Source organism: Marmota flaviventris, chromosome 10, assembly GCF_047511675.1.
Source record: "Marmota flaviventris isolate mMarFla1 chromosome 10, mMarFla1.hap1, whole genome shotgun sequence".
Classification (NCBI taxonomy): Eukaryota; Metazoa; Chordata; class Mammalia; order Rodentia; family Sciuridae; genus Marmota; species Marmota flaviventris.
In genome coordinates, this window is record NC_092507.1 from 112,949,964 (window position 1) to 112,969,213 (window position 19,250).

The following is a 19,250-nucleotide window of genomic DNA, read 5'->3' on the forward strand; positions in this document are numbered from 1 at the left end:
GTTCAACTTAGTGAGATCTTGTCTCAAAATTAAAAATAAAAAAAAAAAAATTTAAAAGGGATTGGATGTAGCTCAGTGGTAGAGAGCCCTCTGGGTTCAATCACCAGGAAAAAAGGAAGGAAGGAAGGAAGGAAGGAAGGAAGGAAGGAAGGAAGGAAGGAAGGAAAAAAAGAAAGAAGGAAAGAAATTAACTCTTATAAAACCCCAAATTTGGCGAGTACTCAAGTACTGCATGAAACCTGCTGAAGTCTCCCCACCCTGTTACTTTCTCTCCTGCTCCCTCCTTCTTATCTGACATCTCCTCTGCGGCTAACAATTCCTTCCTCTATTTGAAGGCCACAGAGAGTCAGAGAAAAAAAATAAAATATCAAAGAAGAAAAACTAAAGTGAATGCTCCACACCTCAGAAGGATACACACCCTTCACCTCAGAGATTTTCATAGATCTGAAGGCATTTTTTGTGTGCATTTGTGTGAAGGGTACTGGGAATTGAACCCAGCAGCACTCTACCACTGAGCTAAATCCCCAGTAGTTTTTATTTTTTATTTTGAGAAAAGGTTAGGTGAAGTTGAGCAGGCTGACCTGGAATTTGCTATCCTCTTGTCTCAGCCTCCCAACTTGCTGAGACTGCAGGCATACTCCACCACACACAGCTAGAACTTAAATTACTACTTTCTGTATGCGCACAGGTCCTGAGCTGGGTGGAGATGGGTCTTGGCCAGGCCAAAGAGGGAGAAATTCTGACATAGAACCAGGGCTTCTGGGGGGACTGGCCCTCCCTCTTGAGGGTCATCCTCAGGGTTATGCACACCATTCTTGACACTGTGTGGACCCAACCCCAAGAGATAGGAGGAAGCATCCTGAGATTGCTGAAGATATACTCTGATAGATCCTCTGTGTGTCCCTCAAGTGCTTGGTGGTGACCTGCCCTGAACAAAGGGGACAAACACACCTTGGGCTTTTCCTTCAGCTCTTTTGCTCCCATCCCTGCTCTATTCTGGGGTTCACTTGTTGGAATTTAGATCTGAGAACCATATGATATTCCCGGAAAAGGAACCTGTTTAGTGATGGTCTGGGGGATGGGGGAAAGGCGGTTTTACTTCCTCTCTTCCAGTTGTCTAAGTCCTTTAAAGGGCTCCGGATATCTGTGGTGACTCCTTCACGCTAAGTGCAGCAGCAACATGGAACAGCTGTTGCCACCAACGGCTCTGCTACTTCTAGGTAAGTCAGGGCCCCCTGACTGAGGGAAAAGATGCCCTGGGGTGGAACCCCCACCAAAGGATAGGACCCCTCACCACATCTATAGCCTTGAATTTAGCTTCTAGGACAAACTGTCTGGGGGGCGCTGAAATGCACAGAATGCTGTTTCTGATTTGTGTATCATTCGAAGGTAAAGGGAGACTTTGCGGTCAGTTTCTTCACCCCTCTAAGTCTCTGTTTCCCTATGTGCAAATTGAAGAGCATGAACTAGATGATTCCTAAGGTCTGTCTCTTTCAGTCTGACATACCAGCATCCACCCCTTCTACAACTTAATTTTGACTCCTTCAAGAAATTTTAGGTTCAAGTTGTTTCTGTAGCTTGATTCAGGGAAATTCAATCTTCACCCTTAATTTGTGACTTTGAACAGGGAACAAGGAGTAAGGGAACAGTGTCAAAAATAGGGATTTTGGTGTTCAGTGGAAGTAGGAAGCCCAGACACTGAAGACCAGAGGGCAAACCAAAAGGCATCCACTATAAATATCTCCATTCTTGGGAACGCAGTGCTCCCAGGGTTGGGGTGGGTGGAGACAGCTTTAGATCACTTTATACTGTAGTCACCCTGGTCTCTGTTCTTGCTCAGTGTCTAATTCACACTTTTTTTTTCCCCTTGTAGTTTCAGCTGGCATGCAAGCTGGTGAGTTTGGTTTTTGGTTTCTTTTGTTCGTTTTTTGGGGAGTGTTTTTCCCCCCACAGTGCTGGGGATTGACCCAGGGTTTCACACTTGCTAAGCAAGTGCTCTACCACTGAGCTACATGCCCAGTCCGTGAGTTTGCTATGATCCTGAATTAATCAAGTAAGGTACATATGGTTGCAACAGTCACAGGATGTTAGGAAATGACCATTGCGTGGGAAACTGTTGCTATGGGGTAGATAGGAACAGCTTCCCCAATACCACTGGGCTTGGCCCAGTGCCTCTCTGGCCATTTTCTTCAAGGTACAGAGCAGGCAAAAAATGGGGCCAAGCTCCTCCTGGTCAAAATGCTCTAATACTACTAGCTGGGTGCGGTGCTGCCTGCCTGTAATCTCATCTACTCCTGAGGCTGAGGCAGAGAATAGCAAGTTCAAGGTCAGCCTGGGCAATTTAGCAAGATCCTATCTCCAAATGAAAAATAAATAGAGCTGAAAATGTAGCTCACTGGTAAAGCAACCCTGAGTTCAATCTTCAGCACTGAAAACCAAAAGCAAAACAAAAATAGAGGCTCTTAAGGTTGAGTCATACATTCAGCCTAAGTTACCTACTGTGGGTTTGCAATGGGCTCACTCTGGCTTTGAAGCTCTCTGGGAATGCCAGTGTGGGGTGCGCTCACCAACTGTTCTCATTCCATATTCTCTTGACTTCTCAGAAGATCTCCCAAAGGCTGTGGTGCTCCTAGATCCTCCATGGGACTGGGTGCTCCAGGAAGACAGTGTGACTCTGAAGTGTCAGGGGGCCCAACACCCTGAAGACACTTCCACACAGTGGTTCCATAATGGAAACCTCATCCCAAGCCAGGCCTCTAGCTACTTCATTGAAAAAGCCAAAGATAAAGACAGTGGAGAGTACAGGTGCCAGACCAACCTCTCCATGCAAAGTGACGCTGTGCATCTAGAAGTCCACACTGGTAAGCTGGTGAGGGGGAAAAGGGAACTCACCAGTAATGGGCCCTGAAATACTTGGGAAGAACTAGAAGATGATGTTCTTGAAGATTAAAAACAAGATGAGATTTTAAAAATATATATTATGAAATGATGTGTCATCCCACTGAATGATATAAGAATTGTAGTTCCAGTTGTATGTAGGCCTTAAACAAAATATCAAAGTCTGTCATATAGGGAATACAGGACTGTTTCACTGCACAAACCAGAGAATCATCATTCACACAAAATGCACAATGTGAATGTATCATCTGAAGGTCACGGCATGACACTGAGTCTCAATAATATTTATTTTAAAAATCAAAAAATTATTTTTGGAATCTCAATATTCTTCTCATTCTCAGGTCTGTAATACCCTAAGCCTCCCAAACTATCCAAGATTACCTACCATCTTCTCTCTTTTCCCATCAATGCTGTACTGAAATTCACACTTCAGGGTAAATTTGGCAATGTGATACCCCTGATAATAAAGGTAGATACATTTTCAGCCTGTATATTAATCCTGGAATGAAAGTATTTGTATGTTAGCAGCATCTCAACAACAGGAGCAGGCAAGAACTTTTTTGGTTTTGTTTTTAGTTTTAGATTGAACGCAGGGATGCTCTACCAGTGAGCTACATCACCAGCCCTTTTTCTTTATTTTGAGACAAGGTGACCCTAAGTTGCCCAGGCTGGTCTCAAACTTGCAATCCTTCTTTTGTCTCAGTCTCCTGAGTTGCTGAGAGTACCAGTGTGCACATTTTGGAGACAGGTGTCTTTCCTGGTATCCTTCAAATATCTGTAGTATTACCATGAAAGCCTGACTCTATTTCCATGGCTGCCCCACAACATATATGGATGAAACAGGCCTGGAGGGGAAGGGGAATATAAAAAGAGTGGGTCTGCAACAGTTTCATGAAATTGGACCTATGATCTGGGTGTGGTGGCCCACACCTGTAATACCAGGAGGCTGAGGCAAGAGGATTGCAAGTTCAAGGCTAGCCTGGGTAACTTAGTGAGAGCCTACCTCAAAATAAAACACAGAAAGGAGAGAGGACGTAGCTCATTAGCAGAACATTTGCCCAACATACCCAAGTCCCTGGGTTCAACCTCCAGTTGTAATGAGAAAAAAAAAAAAAAAAAAAAAAAGAAAGAAACTCCTATAACTGCCTATTCCTTCTTGAAGTCTGCCATTTTTTTTTTTTCTAATGGGACAAATTATCATTTTCTAATGTAGTTTTTACCTTCAGTCTAGAATTTACTGTGAATTCTTATTATCTTACAAAATTAATCCAGGTCTAATACTTAAGAATCCTACAGAATCTTGACTTCTCGCCTCATTCTTAGTCCTTTTGCTCTACCTTAATGTTTTGATCATGTGTATGTCCTTCTTCTCCATTTTTTAGATAAAAAGGCCCAGTCAGGTTTTTCCCAAAGGGTGTTATGTATGATGGCTCCTGGTCTGACTTTTCATTATGTCCCAGGATCTGGGTGGTGAGTGTCACCTTCTAAAGAGCTCTGTCTGCATAGACAGCTTGGGCCTTCTGACCTAAGGTCTCTCTGTGTCTTCAGGCTGGTTGTTGCTCCAGACCCCTAAGCGGGTGTTCCAGCCCGGGGAGCCTCTTCGGCTGAGATGCCACAGCTGGAAGAATAAGCCTGTGCATAAGGTCACATATTTACAAGATGGCAGAGGCAAGAAGTATTTTCATCACAATTCCGAGTTGTACATTCCGAAGGCCACATACAAGGACAGTGGCTCCTACTTCTGCAGGGGGCTTATTGGGAATCACAACCAATCTTCAGAGTCTGTGAACATCATCATTGAAGGTGAGAGCTATTCAGCCTTAGAGCACCCAAAGCTGTTTGGAGTTGGTATTCACACTGGGAAATATGTTAGGCCAGGTAATCCAAGTGACTCAGGAGGTTGAGGCAGAAGGATTGTAAATTCAAGGCCAGCCTCACCAACTTAGTGAAGATATCAGCAACTTAGCAAAACCCTGTCTCAAAATAAATAAAAAATAAAAAGGGCTGGCAGTTCAGTTCAATAACGAATGCCCTTGAGTTCAATCCCCAATCCTGTTAATAATAAATTTTTAAAAATGTAAAAATTAAAAAGAAAATTAGTTGGGAAAAGATACCTAATTCCTCCACAGACTTATTTATATCGAGTTCTTCCTAGTGACCAGTAGACACCCTGGTTGCTGGGTAGGTTTGCAGTTCTGTTCTAGCCTGTTGCTAAGGGGTAGCCAAGAAGTGCCATTCACTCTGCAGTGTGAAAGCAGGAGCGGGAGCCACATTTCCTTACCTATAAATAGACCTCTCCTTACCCCAACATGCCTGCAATATCATGTGACCCTGTCATGCTGGCCCATCGTTAAAAGCACTCCTTTCCCATGCAAGCCTTGTTTGTTAATCAAGAGTTAGACTGGCAGGAACCCCTCAATTATCATAGAAAGGACTCTGAATCTGGGTTCTGAGGTTAATTGACTGTGTGACAGTAGGCAAACCATGTAGTCTCTTTGAACCTCAATTTCTTCTCTGTAACAAAAGCAAACTGATATTTATTAGGCATCTTTCAATATGCTAGATTTTTGTTGGGGTGGGGGGGGCAGAGTGGTTTGGTATTGGGTACTGAACCCAAGAGCATTGTATCACTGAATTACTTCCCCAGCACTTTTTTTTTTTTTTTTTTTTTTTGGTACTAGAGATTGTACTCAGAGGCACTCAGCCATTGAGACACATCCCTAAACCTTTTGGGATTGTATTTAGAGACAGGGTCTCGCTGAATTGCTTAGCACCTCGCTTTTGCTGAGGCTGGCTTGGAACTCGCAATTCTCCTGCCTTAGCCTCTTTAGCCACTGGGATTACAGGCATGCCTGGTCCATTATTATTATTATTATTATTTTGAGACAGGGTCTCACTAAGTTGCTGAAGCTAGCCTTAAATTTATAATCCTCCTGCCTCAGCTTCTCAAGTTGCTGGAATTACAGACATAAACCACCAGTATCAGTACTGCAATAAATAGTAAAAAGGAAGTAAATACAGCTATCACTCGGGATCTGTGGGGGGGATTGATTCTAGTCCCCCCACCTACATGCCAAAATCTGAAGACGCTCAAGGCCTTAGATAAAATGGTGTAAGTATTTGCATGTAACCTGTGCATGTCTTCCTATTACTTTAAATCTTGTTTAGATTGTATTAGATACTTAATGTAAATATTACACAAATAGCTGTTATACTGTATTGCTTAGGGAATAATGATAATGAAAAAAGTCTGTTTAGTACAGTCACAATTTTTTTTAAAAAATATATTTTTGATCTTCAGTTGGTCAGATCCTCAGATGTAGAACCCACAGATGTGGAGGGCCTATATTACCCTCAAATGGTTAGGAAGAAAGCAAATGGTAAAGCAATGGGGAAAAATGTAAATAATCAGTGAATCTGGGTGAAGGATACATGAGAGTTCTTTATATTATTCTGGTAGATTTGTTCTGTTTGAAATTATATCAAAGTTAAGTTAAAAAATTGAAACAAAAATCCACAAATTTGTGCCAACAGCAACAATTTCATAATCATCACACAACTTCTATTGACAGCCTAAGTTGCTGGAAACTCCCTGTCACATTCCCACAAACAAGCTGAAGCTACGGCTGAAAGTGTTGAACAGTGGCATAGCAGTAAGATTGGGAGTCAGTGGAAGGGAGCAAAGGCTTCCCTTAGGTTCTCCTCTCATTCATTCCCTAGAGTCTGTCTCTTGGTAGGTGTCAGGAACACTGTCTACTGGTGGCCTCACTATTTATTCCAAATTTCTGCCCTAATAACTGTCATTTTTCTTGTTTCTCTACTTCTCCTAGGTTCAGCATTTCCATCCACCTCCTCAGTTTTTCTACCTTGGCACCAAATTGCTTTCTGCCTGATGATGGGACTCTTATTTGCTGTAGACACAGGGCTATATTTTTCTGTGCGAAGAAACCTTCAAAGTTCAGGGGGAGACTGGACCAAACACAAATTTAGATGGAGCCGGGACCCTCAGGACAAATGACCCATGGGGTAATAAGAGCACTGGCACAGCTTCTATGAACCTCTCTGTGTACAGCAACCTCATCATCCCCATCAGGCATTTCTTTGAGCAGCAGAAAAAAATACAACTCAGAGCCTGGGCCGAAGGCACTTCTCCCAACTCTCTGTTTCCTCCAGGTCTCTGGTGAAAAGGAAAGGCCAAAAGCAATGCCCCAGTGAGAAGCTGGGGAATTCTCTCAGGAACTGAGTGTAGGAGCTATATACTTTCTCTGGCTCAACCATTCCCTCACATACTCTGCATAATGAACCTTTAAACATATAAAAATTGTTCCTGAATAAATGAATAACTAGATAAACTATTAACAGTTGAGGAAGGGCCAGAATGATAGTGGTCTGGTTGCCTTCAGGGGAACCCCAAACTCCTTCCAGATAAAGGGTGGGAACTCCTGGGGACCTAGGCAATTCAATAGACCTAATGAAGGGGATGGCTGAGAAAGAGCAGGGAAGTCCAGAATAGACCAGGGGAGGTATCCACATCTGGACCCAGAGGTAAAATTGCCGAAAGCAGGAGGCATGTTGGAGTCAACAGGAAATTATAGCCATGACATCTGAGTTTTCCAGAGGAGTATCTATCAAAATTGGAATGGTTTATGAATATATGATAATGAACCCTTTTAATGCATGAGTAGGCAATAAGCCTAGGAAGGGGGCTGAAGACTTGGGGGTGGGGTAGAGAGCTGAGGTTGAAAAAGAAAGCTTAGATCAGACAGACTTGTGTTATGCTAAGTGAAACAGAGACAGTTCACTCTCTGAGCTGAGAAAAGCAAGGCAACAAAGAGTCAACCACAAGTTCATAGGAAGGAATGGTCAAGGAGTGAAGACACTTGTTGACCAATGTAGTACGAGACAAGGAGGAGCAGGGACTTTAAATACAGCTTTTCTGTTTCAATATCTAATTCAGATATAACTTTGTTCCCATTATTCATTGAACAAATGTTGGATAACCAACTCCAAATGTCCTGAATTCTACTGACTGAGTTAAATTGTGAAACTTTGAAATCTCTCAGCATAACAGTTCCAATGGGGTGGGGGCAGGGAAGGAAAACATTGCTTATGGAAGAAAGCTTTAACTATCTCTTTCTGTTCTAGATGTTTTTAACAAAACACTTTTGCTTTCAATAAAACATTTTACAAGATCTTGCATGCGACAAAGATGGAAAAAAAACATGGTAATAAAATACAAATGATAGGATCTGTTTTTCCCCTTCTTTTGTCAAAAATCTGTGGGGGTTTAGTTTGGATTTATGCAAAACCACATTCTACTCAGCAACCATTTTACCACAACTCCTATGAATTATTAACTTATTTTTTAAATCTTGCTGGACAACTGAGTAAAATGGGATTTTTTATAAGCTACATGTGATAGGAAGATGAATGGGAGTTAGAGGTCATTTCAGCACATTGGGGCTGTTAGGAAAAGCCACAGTTACTAAGGAGGTTAGAGGCCTGGGCAGAGGTTCAGCCTAATTGTGTGGTTTATACCAAGTATAATTGTATAGTTTGTATACCAAGATCATTCAAAATGAGTTTATGAATATTAGGTAAGATTTAGACATGAGACAAGTACATTTGGTAACCTTGCACTTTCACTCATATTTATTTAGTTCCTACAACATGCAAAGGTTGAGTGTAGGTGATGAAGATATTAGACACCTCAGGGTCATTGTCTGGAGGAACTTTGATTATGAAGAGAAAAACAGGCAAATAGGAAGAGAACAAAGAATCCCCTTAGGCGGTGAAGGATAAGCAGGACTTGCCAGGCAGAAGTCCATGGGTTCAAGAAAACAGTTTGATTCTGTTGGAAAGGGGAGAGTTCTGGGCACCCTTCACCCTGCCTGCCAAAGTATGGAGGTTGTATCGGACCCATCGAGCCATTGAGGTAATTGAAGCAGATCAGGTTTGTAGTTTAGAAAGATTCCCTGGCATATACCTGGAAGATGGACAGGAGAGAATAAAAGGCAGGAAACTCGCTAGGGTGCTAGGGTAGGTATTGCAACAATCCAAGAGGAAGCTGTCCTACTGACTGCTAGGCTGAACAAGTCTGGTTGAAAAATATTTAGGAAGCGAACTCTCCAGGAATTGGCAGCCAGTAGGACTCAGCGTGATTGTGGATCCAGGTTCAGGGCTTGGTGCCCTTTTGATGACGCAGGAAATACAAAGGTGAGGCAAGAACAGGTTTGGTGGAAAAGATAATGAATTCGTTTTTAGATTATTAGTCCTGAACTTGCTTCCTTTGGTTAGTAAATTCTTGTAAAAACCTAAATTTGTGGTGCAGTTTCAGTGGTTAAAAGGAAAACAATAATTGCTTTTTCAAAGTTACCAAACGCAACCCTACTTTCAAAAGCAGGGGGTGAAACAGCTAAGGATGAAGACTACACTAACAACCATTTCCGGGCTGCTAGCGGTTACACGTGGTGGAGTTCAACATGCACAGGCCCTCACGGTTTACAAAATACACCTTTTCGTCCCTGGGTGGGCTCGAACCACCAACCTTTCGGTTAACAGCCGAACGCGCTAACCGATTGCGCCACAGAGACAGGCGCTGAGAGAGTGAGCTGCCAAGTTAATTCATTGAAGAATAAATTCGTAGTGCTCTTTCCGTCCTAAAAATTTATGCTTAAGGCAGACCTAGGAATCTGGAGGCACCTCGGTTGCAAGCACACCAAGGCGCCGAAGTGGCGCGTCTTTTCCGGGGCTAGCACCTGGTTAGGTCTGGAACAGGACTCAGCTTCTACCCGCAAGAGGCTGAGGAAGAGGAAGCCAAGGAGGACAGACGAGCGAGAAAGTCTTTAGGAAATCCCAAAGAATGCTCTCCGTGGGTTTGGGAGTTCAGTTGATTTTGCTCAGAAAGATATGTTAATAAGCTTTAAGCTTTTTTTTTCTTCCTTTTCTGATGTAGACTATTTAGGTAGCATATATATGGGTAAGTAATGACTTACGATTGTGAAACTTAAAATATTGTATCATGATTGTATCCAACTATGTCTGGAAAAAAAAATACAGTAAGGGTGTTTCGAATAACAATATTAATCTTCAACCCCAGCTATTTAAAAAGAGTTTTACTAGTATATTAAGCACCCAGATAGAACACGGAATTTATAAATACCCACAACTTCAGTACTCTCCCACTGACATATTGAGATCCAGACCTCTAAGAGTGGAGACTCCTCAGTCTATCACCATGAACTTAGGGTCCTCATCAGGTCTGGTCTAATAAAGAATTTTCTTTATTAAGGAAGTCCCAGGCCTCAGGAGCCTCCACACATAACCTCTCTTTCTGCATTGCCATTGTCTTATCAATGGGTTTCAGTTTAGGCTCAGTTTTCAAAGATTTCAATGAAATTAAAATACACACATAGTGTGCATGTGCAAAAATTATAGATGAATACATATATAAATATATTTTTCGCAAAATACATACATGTGTTTGTATTGTACATATAAACATATATTTGCCAAATGACCATTAAATTGAGATTATTTTTTACACTCTAATTTTTTTAAGTCCTTTCTTTTATAAAATTATAATTAGGATAGAGGAGAGTTGTTGAGGATATGATTGTTTTTGTTAGTGTACTAACTTGACAAAACAAAAAGTTGGGAACCCTCTCCTGGTAACCAACATTTGGGGGAAAATTTTGCTCATCCATGAAATCCAAATTGGGAACTATGCTGAACTTCACCTCCTTTGTTAGATTGACAGTAGAAATAAAAAGCATTACTCTCTAGTTTATTTCCTATGTTTCACTTTACATGCACACAACAGCAATCCAAACCAAAGCAAGAGAAAAAAAAGAAGCAGCATTTTATTTTAAAAGATAAAAGAAAACTTGAGGCCAAAAGAAAGTGCAAAATGGGATGGTGATAAACATATCAATAACTATAATAAGCAAACAAAACTTGTCAATTAAAAGAGAAAGTGGAGTTTTAAAATCAAGTTTTCTGTTTAGAAGACATTAAAATTAAAAAAAAAAAAAAAATGAGTGGAAAACGATGTGCCAGGATAGAGCAACCTGAACTCTGCTCCATTAATGATTGCCAATCTGGTCAATTTGATCCTTTAAGGCTGTAACTATTCACTATGGGTAGGTACTACCTTGTAGTCATTCTTGTTTGTGGCTACTGTGGGAAGGGCAGCCTCCAAGAGACCTTGATATTAAAAGTCCTGGAATTAACAGGAAGAGCCAACAGATAGTAACAGATCACAGGGAAGGCACAAACCAGAAAGGATGGAAGCTGTGGGGCTGATAGAAACATGGGCTGAGAGAGCTAATGGATTGCTGAGATGCAGATACCACTTCTTCCCATCCCGGTTGAAATTCACCTCCATTCTACGGGGCAAGATTATTTAAATCCCAAATACCCTACCACACAGGCATTACAGCTTTTATTTTAATAATAGGAAGGATAATTACTGCTTTCTCATAACCAAACACCATTCTAAACATATTGTAACCCTTTGAGAATTGCGATTATTGTCATTATTTTGTTTTGCAGATATGAGGGAACTCAGACAAAGAGAGCCAAGTTTCAAACACAGGAAGTACCACAGAGCCTTGGCACTTCACCCCCACACTGTTGCCTCTTTCAGCCTGAATGGTTGGATTCAAAGTAATTATTAATGTCATTCCAATAAATGTTTTTCATGTATTAGAGATAGCAGATGTGTAAAAACCTTCAAACAGTATTTTAAAGACTAAGAACAAAAGCAAACAAACAACTACAACAACAAAAACAAAGACTTGAAAATTTGTGAATTCAATTGCTGTTTAGTCCAACAGATGATAATAGATCCAGCATCATGTTACAACATACTACTTATTGAGACTACAAATCACTTAATGATTGTCAATTTATTGAGAAGCAATTGGAGAAATTTGATCCCTCCCCCCCCCCCCAAATGGATCGATGTCTCACTCCTAACACAGTTCCAAATCAAAATCAAACTCAAGTACATCTTACTGGTGAGAACTAAGTCAAAACCAAAACTACAGCTGTAGGGGTATTTTAGGGGACAGATGAGGCAGGGCACTGAAGATAGCAGGAAACAGTTTTATTTGGCTGCAGCCAGATTCAGAGAGCACAGTTTTCGCTGTAATCAATTAATCCCCTGAACCCAGAATTCAGGTAGTTTCAGAACTTTATACCCAGCATGTAAGCAGAGGGGCTCAGAAGTTCACAGTCTGCAGAAGTTCACATTAAAGCAGTTATTTCTTTCACTGTTTGAGGCAACACTTCTCCCCTTTCTTCCTCCCCTTGCCAGCTGTTACTAAGGAGCCCAATTGGTAACTGCTCTTATCTTTGAAATGCAGACATCTCTGTGAAGCCCCAGCTCAAGGCCAGAGGCCTTGTTAAAGGATCTGTCATTTTTTAAATCACATTTTGTGTTTGCAAACACACTTCTGCAAACTACTATACTGGATAAATGTTTGTGAAAAAGCAGTAAAGGGGCATTCAGCACCTGGAGTGCTGATTTCTTTCAATCCAGTGACCAAGTAATAGAGCAACAAGAAAACAGGAAGTTTACCTACATTGAATTATTTTATAGAGACTCTCTTGCTGGTAGTCTTAAAATCCATTATGGTGAAGATTTCTAGAGAAGCTTAGTTAAGATTTTCTGTGGAGAAGTGGGTGCCACTACAGATTTATCACATGTCATATCTCAAAATAATTTCAAAAAGAAAAATACTGCCAAAGAAGCAAAACAAACAAACAAACAAATAAACAAAAAACAAAACAAAACACATGAAATTAAAAAATTGATTTGTGGGCTGAGGGCCTAGCTCAAATGTAGAACATGTGCTTATAAACAAGGCCATGGATTCAACCCCTGGCACCAAGTAACCAAGTAAACAAACAAAACAAACACCTGATCTAATACTCAATCATTCTATGTATAAAAAAATTACCAGGAAAAATATTTGACTACATAAAAATTAGAAACTCCTCAATTTCCAAAAGAGTGTGAATAAAATTAAAAAGCATTTCCAGTTTCTGTAGTGTTAGATTAGCTTGAGTGAAACTAATCACTACACATATAACAAACTATAAACTCTGGACTAAAGATTTTTTCAAAAATCTATTTGTGGGCACTGGAGAGCAACCAAAATAGACAAAAAATAAAAAGGATTCAAGGTTTGGAAGAAGGAACCACAAATATGACCTTCATCTTGTGGGTACTCATCTGTCAGCCAGACTCAGATGTAAACAGAAAACAACAGTCTTGGTCTTGAGCATCAGGATACAGTTAGCAGCTGCCAGATTGTCTTGGAAGTTGAAGGCATAAATCCAGGAAGGAGTGAGTCACATGGAAGAAAATCAAATTTGCCAATAAATCTCCGTCAAATCCTTGTTTCACACTCGAAATGGACATTCATTGAGCAGAGGTTCTAGGAAGGTCGAGGTGAAAGTTATTTCTAGAAGACTGAAAGAATACTGAGCAGAGATTTCAGAAGCTGCCCCACGAGAGGAGAAAAAAAAAAAAAAAAACACCCCCCAAAAAACTGGAAATATCAATGTTCAAAAATAAAAGTTTTGTTAAAGAAATTGTGGTGTATCCATATAGTGAGAAACTGATGTGACTCCATTTTTAAAAATAAATAAACAACAGCAACTTCTACCTCAAGGCCAGTCCTAAGGAAGGGGGTGTGACCCTTGTCCTTGGAAAGACCCACAGAGCACTCCTAAGCACATACCCACCCTGCTGAGTTGTTTGCCTGTAAATAACAGAGGTCTGCTGTGGCAGGTGTCCCTGACTCAGTTAGGCTAGGTAAGGACCCATAGCAACCCCCTAGCAACCACCAATCAGCATGAGACAGGGAAAATACTTGGGATGCCAGATGACCCCCAAGTAGTTTATGGTGGTTGATAACATGTTGGGAAACCATGTAGTTTAGCACATACACCACTCGTGGCCTAAACCAATCAGTTCAAATGAATCCTCCTCTTGTACTAACCAATCACCCCTACCCAACTTGTTCCCGACATTGAATATGCTAATCAATGTTAAGAGTTGTTGTTTGATTTTCCTGCGGTATGGAATGATATGCTGTGTGATGTTGTGACGCATAGAGTACCCCCCAAACCTATAAAATCTCACTGAACAAAGGACCAGGACTCACTCCCTGGGACTGCTGCGTCGGGAATGGTTGTGAGTCCAGGCTCGAGCTTGCAATAAAGACTCTCCTGTGATTGCCCCGGATTTGGCTCCTGGAGGTCTATTGGGGTCCCATGAATCTGGCATAACAATAGTATAACACAATAAAGTGATTAAAAGATTGTTTTAGGCTAACAGTTAATGAATAAATAGTCACAACATTTCTATGTAAAAAGTCAAGCAGGTTAAAAAAACATGCCATTATTCATTTGTCCAAATCCCTAAAATATAGGACACCAAGTGAATCCTAATATAAACAATGGTCTTTGGATAATTATGATCTATGAATGTAGATTTATCAACAAATGACTACTCTGGTGGGGAATATTAATAATGGTGGAGACCATGTATATTAAGGATAAGGAGTGTTTGGGAAATCTCTGTACTCTCCTTAAAAGTTCATTATGAACCTAAAACTGCTCTAAAAGAATAAAGTCTATTAAAAAATAAACAATATGCATAGTATGATTCCAACTTTGCATTTGAAACACACCACCCCTGACTCCAAATATCAAAGAGATATAAAAACAAAGCATAAAGAGGGGTTTTCTGATGATAGATATATAGATGGAGATATATATATATATCTCCACTTTTTTTTTTTTGGTACAGGGGATTGAATCCAAAGGGTGCCTAATCACTGAGCCACATTCCCAGCCCCTTTTATTTGGAGTCAGGACTTGAGAGAAGTTGCTCAAGCTTGCTTTGATTTTGAAATCCTTCTGCCTCAGCCTCCTGAGCTGTATATGGGTGTATGCCGCTGTGCCCCTGGGAGGTGGGTGCCTTTCATTTGTTAGTAATTCATTTCTTTTATACCTGTGTGATTTTTCTTTTTCTTTTCAGTGCTGAGTGCTGAACCCAGAGACTCAATGGTGTCAGGCAAGCACTCTACCACTGAATTACCTCCTCCGCCCAATTCCCCATATTTTCTGCAAGTACTGAAGCCCGAATTAGGCTGGCAGTCAGTATAGATAGGTAGATCAAGTCAGGACAATTTGAGTGAGTCTCTGCGAGTTGGAGACTGTCCCCTGAGGGACAATTAATTCCTTCAGAGCCCTTCCTGCTCCCTAATCAAGAACTTACCCTTGCTCCAACCTGTTGCTAAGGTAACTGGTCCCAGGAGTTGCCCCTCCCTACAGGGAGCTATAAAGTTGTTAATTAATGTGTCCTGGGCAGCACCATCCTGCCCTTCCCCCTTCAGCCCACCAATTTCCCACCTTTATTTAGGCTGTCCCACCAAGCATTCCTGGGCCTAGTCCAGGGCCCAGTCAAGTACTCAGGAAGGAGAAAGATAAGGGGAAGAGGGCAGGAGAACAAAGGAAGCCTAGGACAAGTAAAAAGTGCAGAACAACTTGCTTCTTGGGATATCAGGACACCAGCTATGGCCCCCTTCTCCCTCCCAGAAGAAGCCTATGTTACCCCTTTTAAAATAAACCCTGCTTTATATGCTTGCCTCCATATGCTTCTCTAATGTTCAAACTTCAACATGTGGGGAAGCAGGATCCACCCCCAATAACCTGCGGTATCAGTACTATGTATTACCTATTCAGGAAACCTTTTTTTTAAAAAAATGAGCCTATACTATATACCATGTTTTTTACACATATTATCTTTCATCCTCAAAACAACCATTTGGAATAAAATATAGAATTATTCTTAATTATTCTTTATCAGAATAAATACCTTTTTAATATATACATTTAACGATGAAACAGGCTCAGAAAGTTTGAACAATTTGCTTGAAGTCAAAGGGCTAGTTAAGTGGGAGAGTTGAGATTCAAAATATGTCAATTAAAAACCACACTCTTCCTGCAGGGTTCTACTTCAAAGGACTTTAGAGCTACAAAGTGAAAGCACATGAAAGAGAATACAAAAAGAAAAAGAAAATGGAGGCAGACCTCGTGGACCAGCAATGCTTTATTCAGCACCAGAGGGGCACATCTTCATCTTCGGGGCACAGGGGAAGGGCGGTGGGCCACCTGGAGGGTCTGGTTTTTACGGGACTCTGCTAAGAGCCAGGTCGTGGGAGGAGTTACTTAACTTTTGGCGGGCTTTTTGGAGGGCCAGGCTAGGTGGTAGGAGGAGTTTTGGTGCCCGGGTTAATTTAGGGCGGGCGGGAGGGCGGGCCGGTAGGGGAACTGTAAGGGAAGTTCCCTCCCTGGGGCCTAATTGTCTACGGACTTCACAAAGGATCTGGAAGACGCCACTCAAAGTAAAGTTTGAAGTGCTCCTCCTTTTAGCAGGTGAAAAATCAGAATTTCACATAAGTTAAATGATTTATTTGCCAAATGCAAGCTCTTCCTTAGTGATTAAAAACAGCAGCAACAAACAAAACCAAACCCAGGTCTCCCTATTGTGTTTACGTGCTTGATTTGCTCCTTTCTTTGCTTGATTTGGGCACGAAATCTTTGTTATTCCCTATAACTTGTAGTTTGTTTCTTGGTTGTTATACAAGTCTACAGACCTTCATGCAGTAGGGCACAGGAAAAAGTGCGGACACGAGAACTGGGGAGCTGGCTACTGCTCAAGAGCTACATACGCAGGAGCTCCTCCTATTGAAGCAGGGGATAGCAAGAGGAAAGGTGGCCAAGACTTAAGGCACAGCCTGAACCCCAGGAGGATCTTCCTGTGGGCAGCAGAAAGTTCTGGGAATGGAAGACAGTAAAAATGAGTGACAGGCTCATCCAATGACAGGTATGGAAACTCGCTTCTAGGATTAATACAAGAATTGACTAGAGAACATAATTTTGAAACCTAAATTTTAAAGTTGTTTAAGAATGATATACTTACACAGGAATCAAGGGATGAAAAAAGTAAATTGAAGTCTCCCCGTCGGGGAATCGAACCCCGGTCTCCCGCGTGACAGGCGGGGATACTCACCACTATACTAACGAGGAGGACTACTAGCTTCCCATTTTCAAAATCACTATTTATGAAAGTCCTAAACTATTACTGAACCTTCGAAAAGTTGCCGGTTGCTGGCATAGTTTTTCACCGTCCTGATCCATGTAGTGCAGTAAAAGAGGTAAAGCCATATGTCATTCATAGGGAATCTATAGGTATTTACATTCTATAAAATTTACAATTGAAAAATAAGGGGCATATACCTGTTTCCCCCCAAATACTTAAACTTTAAATAGCTGTGGTGAGTATCCGTTTAAGAAGTTCTACTTATTTAGGAACTTCATTTATTAATGTATTCTTTCAATTAATTTATAAATTAAAAGTAAATTTGAAAATGCGATGTCTTAAATGAACCCGCCAATTTCACACTGCTCATGTGTTTTTGGCTACCGTCTGAACTTCGCAGAGGAATTCCTTTCCGAGTGTGAGATTCAAGCATGAGATCCCAGAATCCAGAAGATCACAAAGATTCATTCCTGAGTACAGGGAAGTATCAAAACTAGAGACAGTGAGACAAGAACTGCAGTTTCTAGTGTCAGGCAGGTATAAAATGCAACAAGTATCCAAAATAAATAAATAAATAAATCACTTTGCGTTGGCCGGGAATCGAACCCGGGTCAACTGCTTGGAAGGCAGCTATGCTCACCACTATACCACCAACGCTTCGAGGAAGCGCCTTTGGAATTACATTTATAACGGAAATAGAGGTTTAAAATTTGTCGAAGGTCTCAAATTGCGCCCTGACTCTGAGGAATGCAGAAGCCACCCAGTGCCGGAGCCTCGGACGCCAAGGTTGAATGAGAAAGCCACGGCTCAGCTCCAAGGCAGTTATTTCCCCCGCCTCATCTCAGCCCTGTTAGCCTTACAGCCGGATGTTCCCAGTTCCATGAGACTCGGTACTGGATCCACCTGCTGTCGGATTTGGCAACAGACATTTGGGCGAAGGTATCTAGTCAGATACTAGATTCACGACTGGCTTGACTCTGCTTCTGTAGAGGACAGGAGCGCCAGGGAAAATGGAAAATGGAACTTCAAGGTTTAAGGCGGTGAGGAAGTTGGAAAGAGCTGTTAGTAACAGACAGTTTTATTTTTGCTGCTTTACAAAGAAAGGGGTGCAGGGAGAATCAAATTTTTATTTGAAACGATAAATAAACATTAATATGATGTGGCATAATGCTCCATAATGATAGACTTAAAGTAAAATAAAGCAAGCCTTTGGCAGTGTGTCAGGATGGCCGAGCGGTCTAAGGCGCTGCGTTCAGGTCGCAGTCTCCCCTGGAGGCGTGGGTTCGAATCCCACTTCTGACAAGGAAGTATTTTGGCTCTGCAACTTTCTTTCTCTACCAAATGATTAACAGTTATTTTCTGGAGAAAATAGTGTTGATATATACTTTTTAAAAAAATCCTACACGAAGATTATTTGTGCTTTGTTGCAAATGTAGAGGTGAATCTACTTTTCTGTATTATATGCAGAAGACTGTTAAATTTGCAGTTGCAATTAAGATCTATACCTGCCTATTGAGGAAGAAAATTCTTTTTTTTTTTTTTTTTTAAACTTTAAGACACCAGTTTTCCTTTGCCTGTTTATCCCTTCCTTCATCCAACAACAATGTATTGAGATCTTTCTATATGTCAAACACCCTGAGGAAGGCAGCTATCAGTCTCTTCTGACTGAACAAGTGACTAAACAAAGAAAAGCCCATCATTTGCTATAGCAAATTAATTATTAATTGTAATTACCTCAAGTCTATTAATGCTAGGGCAATGGTATCAAACTTTGGTGACCATGAGATTCTTATGTTTCTCCACTTTGCCCACACCAACCAATTTAATTCAATAGGTTACCTAGTTCATACAGGAAAAGAGATCACTAGATCAAATGGAGAAGTAATAGGAAAAATAAACTCATGGAATTAGTTGCTTCAAGAAATCCTTTTTCTACAATTTCAAAAATAAACCACTTTCTGATTTGGGAGAAACTGTATGGAAAATAAAAAGTTCTGTCCTTTTAGGAAGAGAAAAGAGCTGTTAAGAAAAAGAAGCAGAATGTGAGAAGTTCATAAGGGCCAAGATGTAAGGATCTTTAGCTTGATTAATGGAAGTTTGCCAAGCATAACTGTTATTTTAATAGACTGTGACCTTGGGGAAAGCATTTGACACTTCTGAGCCTTAGTTTGCTTCCTAGTAAAATGGGTGTAGAATTGAAATAGCCTAGAACTCATCAAAAAGGCAGATT

At 41.0% G+C, this 19,250-nt stretch overlaps 1 protein-coding gene and 4 non-coding genes across 6 annotated transcripts; 2 read left to right on the forward strand and 3 right to left on the reverse strand.

The window, feature by feature from the left end:
* Positions 1-1,131: 1,131 nt before the first annotated feature.
* LOC114080889 (low affinity immunoglobulin gamma Fc region receptor III-A-like) lies at positions 1,132-8,146 on the forward strand. Of its 2 annotated transcripts, none has more exons than XM_027922481.2 (5): positions 1,132-1,220; positions 1,874-1,894; positions 2,604-2,861; positions 4,447-4,701; positions 6,729-8,146. In XM_027922481.2, exons 1-5 carry the CDS (start codon positions 1,181-1,183, stop codon positions 6,914-6,916), a joined length of 762 nt encoding a protein of 253 aa, XP_027778282.1. In that variant the 5' UTR covers positions 1,132-1,180; the 3' UTR covers positions 6,917-8,146. The 2 variants fall into 2 exon arrangements, with proteins under 2 accessions (XP_027778282.1, XP_027778283.1); XM_027922482.2 differs by having other exon boundaries at positions 1,134-1,220; positions 2,607-2,861.
* A 1,271-nt stretch (positions 8,147-9,417) lies between these two features.
* Positions 9,418-9,491, reverse strand: Trnan-guu (transfer RNA asparagine (anticodon GUU)). The gene has a single exon. It is a non-coding gene; the product is annotated as a tRNA-Asn (tRNA).
* A 7,444-nt stretch (positions 9,492-16,935) lies between these two features.
* Trnad-guc (transfer RNA aspartic acid (anticodon GUC)) lies at positions 16,936-17,007 on the reverse strand. The gene has a single exon. It is a non-coding gene; the product is annotated as a tRNA-Asp (tRNA).
* A 598-nt stretch (positions 17,008-17,605) lies between these two features.
* Trnag-ucc (transfer RNA glycine (anticodon UCC)) lies at positions 17,606-17,677 on the reverse strand. The gene has a single exon. It is a non-coding gene; the product is annotated as a tRNA-Gly (tRNA).
* Positions 17,678-18,239: 562 nt separating this feature from the next.
* Positions 18,240-18,322, forward strand: Trnal-cag (transfer RNA leucine (anticodon CAG)). The gene has a single exon. It is a non-coding gene; the product is annotated as a tRNA-Leu (tRNA).
* Positions 18,323-19,250: the final 928 nt, after the last annotated feature.